Genomic DNA, 6,361 nt, shown 5'->3' on the forward strand with positions numbered 1-6,361 from the left:
AATCACGGGGCTGGGGGCCAGGGGAGGAAGAAAAGAATGGACCATTGTTTGGTGGGTTCTGCCCTAAGCACAGCACCGGTAGTCATTTCATTTTTATAGCTCCAAGAGGTAAGTGCTAGTTTTACCCCATTTTATTATGAAGAAACATAGCTTCATGAAGAGCCAAAATTTGAACGTAGGAATTCAGAATTTTATCCGGGAGGCATCTCCTCTGTCCCCCCGGGCTTGGGGTCAGGTGGCAGTGTGGTGTGATCGGGTAGGAATGTAAGAACAACAACCCACGAGGGAGGCCCTGAGCTCACCTGTACACAGCCCAGCAGCATAAATAGATGCGGCGTCAGGCCCAGGCCGCAGGGTTCCTGCTGACAGGACAGAGTGAGCAGCAGTCAGCCCCCGGGCCTCGGGCGCTGCTGCAGGTGGTGAGAGCCAGCGACAAGCACGGGGGTCAGGGAGCCAGCGGGGCTCGCTCTGCCATGGAGCTTTGAGAGGGGTCAGGCCAGCTCTCAGATCCACATCCAGATCGCTAATCTCTGTACGTCAGCTCCTGGCAGGACTCCCCTGTCTAGCACAGTTGTGTTTTCTATAAGGGCTCCTCCTAATTTTTCTGATTTTTTTTCTGTTCCTATAGGTAAGTGGAGAGAGTCGAAAGGAACGAATTGGGACGTGGACACGGAGTGTCTGATCCTGGAGGCCGAGGCCCGGGAGAGGCAGGAACTGGACGAGGAGAGGAGAGTGAGTGGCGGGGGGCAGGGGGCACGGGCAGGTGGAGCAGGGGGGCTGCGAGCCCGGGGCTCAGGGTCTGACAGCCTGGGCGCGGCGCTTCTCCTGCGGCTGGGAAGACGAGGGTTAGAACCACCAAGAGCTGCCCCAGGGTTGCCGTGGCCAGCAGCCAATGGCTGGCGTGGTCCTGTTTCTGCCTGCTTTCTGCCCCAGCATGAAAGATTCAGCAGTCCCAGAGCTAACTTGGAGAGCCTGGCTGACCTGGAAACGTTGGTTCGAAGACAAGAGAGAAAAGCGACTGAAACGCAGAGTCCCCGCCAGGGCACCCGAGCCTGAGGTCAAGGTGAGCGGGAAGGTGGGTGCGTGGGAGTGCCACACCAGGGCTGGAGTGCCTGAGCAGGAGCCCCCCGTCCCTGTGGGAGGCCTGGGGAGGAGTGACACTGCCGCCGCGCAGCTGCACAGCCCGCACCAGGGGGCCCTCCGCCCCTGGCGTTTTCCACAGCTGCTGCCGGAACCAAGTACCCCAAACTGGGGGCTTAAACAACAGCTATTTATGGTCGTTTCAGAGGCTGGAAGTCCAAGATCAAGGAGTCGGCAGGCAGGGTTGATTTCTTCTGAGGCTCTGGGGGCGGATCCGTCCACACCTCTCCCCAGCTTCTGGGGTTGGTGGTGTTCCTTGGCTTGTGGCCTCATCGCCCCGATCTCTGCCTCTGAGCTCACGTGGCCTTCTCCTTGCCTGCGTGCCTGTGTCCAAAGGTCTGTCCCTTCTCAATAAGGACACCACTCGTATTGTACCAGGGCCCACCCTACTCCAGTATGACGGCATCTTAACCGATTACAGCTACAATGACCCCATTTCCAAATAAGGTCATGTACTGAGGTACTGGGGTGAGGACTACAACAATATGAACCTGTGCAGGGGGGGCGGAACACAAGTCAATCCGTAACCCCGCCCCATACCTATTCAGTCAGAATCTTCTGGGGGCAAGTTTTTTGTTGTTGTTGTTTTATAATTAATGTATTTTTGGCTGCGTTAAGTCTTCATTGCCGCGTGCAGGCTTTCTTTAGTTGCGGGGAGCGGGGGCTACTCTTCATTGCCATGCGCGGGCTTCTCATTGCGGTGGCTTCTCTTGTTGCGGAGCACAGGCTCTAGGTGCACAGGCTTCAGTAGTTGTGGCACGTGGGCTCAGTAGTTGTGGCTCGCGGGCTCTAGAGCGCAGGCTCAGTAGTTGTGGCGCACAGGTAGTTGCTCGACGGCATGTGGGATCTTACCGGACCAGGGCTCGAACCCATGTCCCCTGCATTAGCAGGCGGGTTCTTAACCACTGCGCCATCAGGGAGGTCCTGGGGGCAAGTGTTTAAATCTACTGTTTGTATAAGCCAACAGTGCGCTGGTCCTCCGCCAGCTATTTGGAACCACTTGGCTAGACTGGTGAGGCCGTGTCCCAGAGGCCTAGTGTGGGGAGTGAGTGGATCTCGTCCTTGAACTTATCCAGCCGCAGCCCCTGGCCCAGCTGGAGCCCGTGGACCTGGAGGCATTCCTGCAGGCAGCTGCTGAGAACCAGGAGGCCCTGACTGACAAGTACCTGACAGATGGAGGGGACCCCAGTGCCCACGACAAGGTAGCGAGGGTGGGTGCAGGCATGCGGCCTTCAGCGTGGTCCAGTCAGAGCCTAGGAAACTGCAGGGCTTTTCTGTTTTATGGGGCATGGGTCCCATGATGCCTCCTGAGTCTGGAGGGAGAGGCCCTTCACACGATGGGGGAGTAAGCAGCTCTGTTCAGGGCACCAGCTCTGGGAATGGGGTTGCGGGTGGGACCTCCGGGGGTGGCTGCGCTCCCTGCAGCTAACTCCCGTCCGCAGCACGCCAGCTCCACTGCACGGCCTGGCACTGGGTCTGTCCGAAGGGTCACAGCCAGCTCGTGAACAAGCTGCTGGAGGCGGGTGCCACCGTGGACGCTCGGGACTTGGTGAGAACCAGGGAAGGGCCATCCCCACGGCAGACCCCCCGCCTGGCATCTCTGCAGGTCAGGGTTACTTTGGTGCTTTTGTTTTGCAGCCGGACAGGACCCCTGTGTTCTGGGCCTGCCGCGGAGGGCACCTGGACATCCTCAAACAGCTGCTTAACCGGGGTGCCCGGGTCAATGCCCGGGACCAGGGGAGGGCACAGGCTGCAGGGCGGCCCGATGCTCTTCCTGGGGTTGGGACACGGCCTTGCCAGCTTGGAATGACACTGAGCCTCACTGCTCCCTTAGATCTGGGGCACGCCCCTGCACATGGCCGTGCACACCGTGACTGCCTGCAGCACCTCGTCACCTGCGGGGCCTGCGCTGACGCACAGGACAAGGTAGGCGTCTGGTTGTCCCGGGCTGGGGCGGCTCCACCCCTGGGGGCCACGACTAAGGCAGCCTGAGCTCAGCGACAGTAGCTGCTGACCTGACCCACCCTGGGAAGCGAAGGTAGGAGGACGCCGCCCCCACCTCGACAGGAAGGAGACACGGCTCTACACGAGGCAGTGCAGCCCGGCCACTGCAGAGCCCTGAAGGTGCTGCTGCTCTCCGGGGCCGGGCTGGGCGTGAGAATGCGGTGAGTGCAAGCGAGCACGCGGGGCGGGCCGCTCCGGGGAGGAGAGCGGGGACTCACCCGGCATCCTCGTGCCCAGGCTTCAGTGACCCCAGTGTAGCTGGCCCAGGACTGGCAGTCGCGCATCTGGGAAGCACTTCAGGCCCACGTGGTGCACCCCCATACCCGGTGCCGACAACAGCCGATCCTCAGGGCCACTCGCAGCCACCATTCCATCCCGTCATCTCCGCCCCCGTGCCACTCGTGTCTCACCCGCCTGCTCCTCCCTCGGCCACGGTCACGACTCCCCGCTCAGGGCTGATTCCTCGCCTCCAGACAGCCATGTCAGACCAGCCTCCCCAGCTTCCTGTCCCAGGCTGAGCCAGTCCCCACCAGGGCGCGAGCTGGGGGCTGACGCAGAGGACCCGGGGGTGGCAGGCGGGTGCAGGAAACAAAGTGGGTCCAGACGAGGGGCAGTGGAGGAGCGTGGGGGCCCAGGGCAGAGCAGCACGGGAACAGCCTCGAGCTCCCTGGGGCCGGTGCCAGGGCTCCTCGGTGCCCACTGGTCCCCGGTCCAGGAGGTGGCTAGGCTCTGCCCTCCATCAGGGCCCTCCTGCCACCAGGTGGTGACTCGGTGCATGGCCAGCAGCAGATGCCCTTGGGTGCAGGTTTCTCCAGGGGCCTCCGTGCCTGGCCGTCTGGAGGGGGCTGCTGGACGGCTTTGAGCACCCCTGCACAGAAGGCCAGCCCCAGCCTGCTTGCCTCAGAAGCCCCAAGACCGGCGAGCTGGAGCTAATGTTTTAGGGAAACCTTGTGCCCTCTGTCGAAGGCTTCGGACAGGCCTGCCGCTGCCCTCTGGCTGGCCATCTGGTGGCTCCCCTTGTGGGGGACGCGCCTGGGTGCTGGGGATTGCTTGCGGCCCACTCAACTTTCGGCGTGGTGGCCTGTAACCCTGCTCTGCCTCCAGCGCTGACGTCACCCCGGCCCTGGTACTAGAGTGCGTGCTCTCACCTGGCCCCTGCAGCCGCGGCCGTGCTGCTTCACCCCAACCCTCGGAGGCAGGACGTGGAGGGCTCTGAGCTCAGCTGCTCCTTTCCCTCCTCCACCGACTGGGGGTGGCCCGACGCCCCACCTCCACACGCTCCCCTAAAGCTTCCCCCCCCGCCAATGTCCTTTCCCGGTCACACTGCGTCGGTGCAGACCTGTCTGCTGTACTGCTGGCGAGCAGGGTCCTTACACGCCAGAAGGTGCATCTGAGAACAGCTCTGCCCTAAACTGAGAACCACAGGCAGAGGGCTGGGCTCCAGGATGAAGGTCAGCCTCCCTCACATAAGGAACCTGGGTTGATAGCCATTTTGCAGCAGTTATTTCTAGTCTAACTGGTGGCCTTCTCAGGCCAAGGACAAGGCAATTTCTATTCTGTGATTTCTATTCTGTGAAAAAGCCGACAAGAGCTCCCAACAGGGGCCACACGCCCTCCCCTCACATGGGCACCTCCTGCCCTGTCCTGACAGAGCCCCGTGCACCCAGACGCTAGGGCCATGGGAGAAACAGGCGTTCAAGTCCATGGACAGGACACTTCCCATCTAGGAAATGGGGACACTTAAGTGACAGACAAAAATACCTTTTTATACGTATCAGTATTTTTTGTTCATTAAAACTGGTTGATTATCCATCACGGCCTGGTTGTTTTTTCTGGGCTGAGAGGGGCCAGTTCCTCAGAAACTCAAGCCTGATAACCATGCCGGCCTGACAGCAAGACAGGTCCCCAGGGGCAGAGCAGGTAGGCAGGGTGGTCTAGGGCTTCTCAGCCTAGACTGCCTATTAGAATCAAGAGGGAAGATTTTAAAAATCCTGATGTCCAGATGGATTAAATCAGAATCCCTAGGTTTGGACCCGGATATCAGCATTATCATACAGATAACATGCTTGTCTACGTAGGAGATCCCGGCGGCCTAGTAGTTAAGACTCCGCACTTCCACTGCGGGGGGCTGGGGGTGTGCGGGGGTGGAGCACAGGGTTGACCCCTGGTCGGGGAACTAAGATCCCGCATGCCACGCATCGCAGCCAAAAAAAAAACAAACAAAAAAATCCCACCTACAATAAGGGAGTTCCGGCAAGATCTCAGGATACAAGATAAACATACGCAAACCTTTTTTCTACATGCTAACAATGAATCTGAATACTAAAACACACAGTACCATTTGTAATTGCTAAAAAGAAAACCCACTTAGGGGTAAATCTAATAAAACATCTAAGGACCTGTATGCTGAAAACTACAAAACGCTGATGAATGACACCAAAGATTTGAATAAATGGACACGTACACATGGACTGAAAGATGCAGCTGAGTAAAGATGTCAGTTCCACCCAAACTGATACACAGGTTTAACACAGTGCCTACCAAAATCCCAACAAGATTTTTCTTTGTATATGTAGACAAGATTATTCTAAAATTTAAAACTAAAACAACTCTGGAAAAGAACAAAGTGGGAGAGATCAGTCCACTTGATTTCAGGACCTATTAAATTGCTATAATAATCAAGACAGTGTGGTACCAGTGAAGAGACAGACGCATCGGTCAAAGGAACAGAACAGACAACCCAGAAATAGACACAGCAAATATGCCAAAAGATGCAAAAGTTATTCAACGGAGGAAAGATACGCTTTACAACAAATGGTGCTGAAAGAACTGGACGTCTATAGGCAAAAAAAATTTTTTAAAAGAAACGAAATGGATCACGAACTTACATACAAATTAAAACTGTAAAATTTTAGAAAAAAGACAATCTTCACAACCAAGGACTAAAGAATTCTTAGACATGACACCAAAAGCATAGTCCATAAAAGAAAATCAGTAAGTTGTAATTCACCAAAATTTTAAACTTTCGCTCTGCAAAAGAATCCTGTTAAGAGGATGAAAAAATAAGCTACAGATTAGGGAAAAAATGTCTGCAAACCAAAAACCCAATAAAGCCTAGTATTTAGAATATATAAAGAATTCTCAAAACTCAGCAGTAAAAACAACAATCTAATTAGAAAATGGGCAAAAGACATGAACAGACATTTCACAAGGTGAA

The 6,361-nt window shown here is 56.4% G+C and overlaps 1 protein-coding gene across 1 annotated transcript; it reads left to right on the top strand.

Annotated features, from left to right (window-relative positions):
- The first annotated feature begins 329 nt into the window (after positions 1–329).
- ANKRD23 (ankyrin repeat domain 23) lies at positions 330–3,539 on the top strand. Its single transcript, XM_060170006.1, is given in 7 exon segments — positions 330–444; positions 629–732; positions 934–989; positions 2,314–2,342; positions 2,583–2,689; positions 2,975–3,002; positions 3,005–3,539. Coding segments are annotated over 7 exon segments (567 nt in total). The 3' UTR covers positions 3,133–3,539.
- The last annotated feature ends 2,822 nt before the right edge of the window (positions 3,540–6,361 follow it).

This window comes from Lagenorhynchus albirostris, chromosome 13 (assembly GCF_949774975.1).
Source record: "Lagenorhynchus albirostris chromosome 13, mLagAlb1.1, whole genome shotgun sequence".
Lineage (NCBI taxonomy): Eukaryota > Metazoa > Chordata > Mammalia > Artiodactyla > Delphinidae > Lagenorhynchus > Lagenorhynchus albirostris.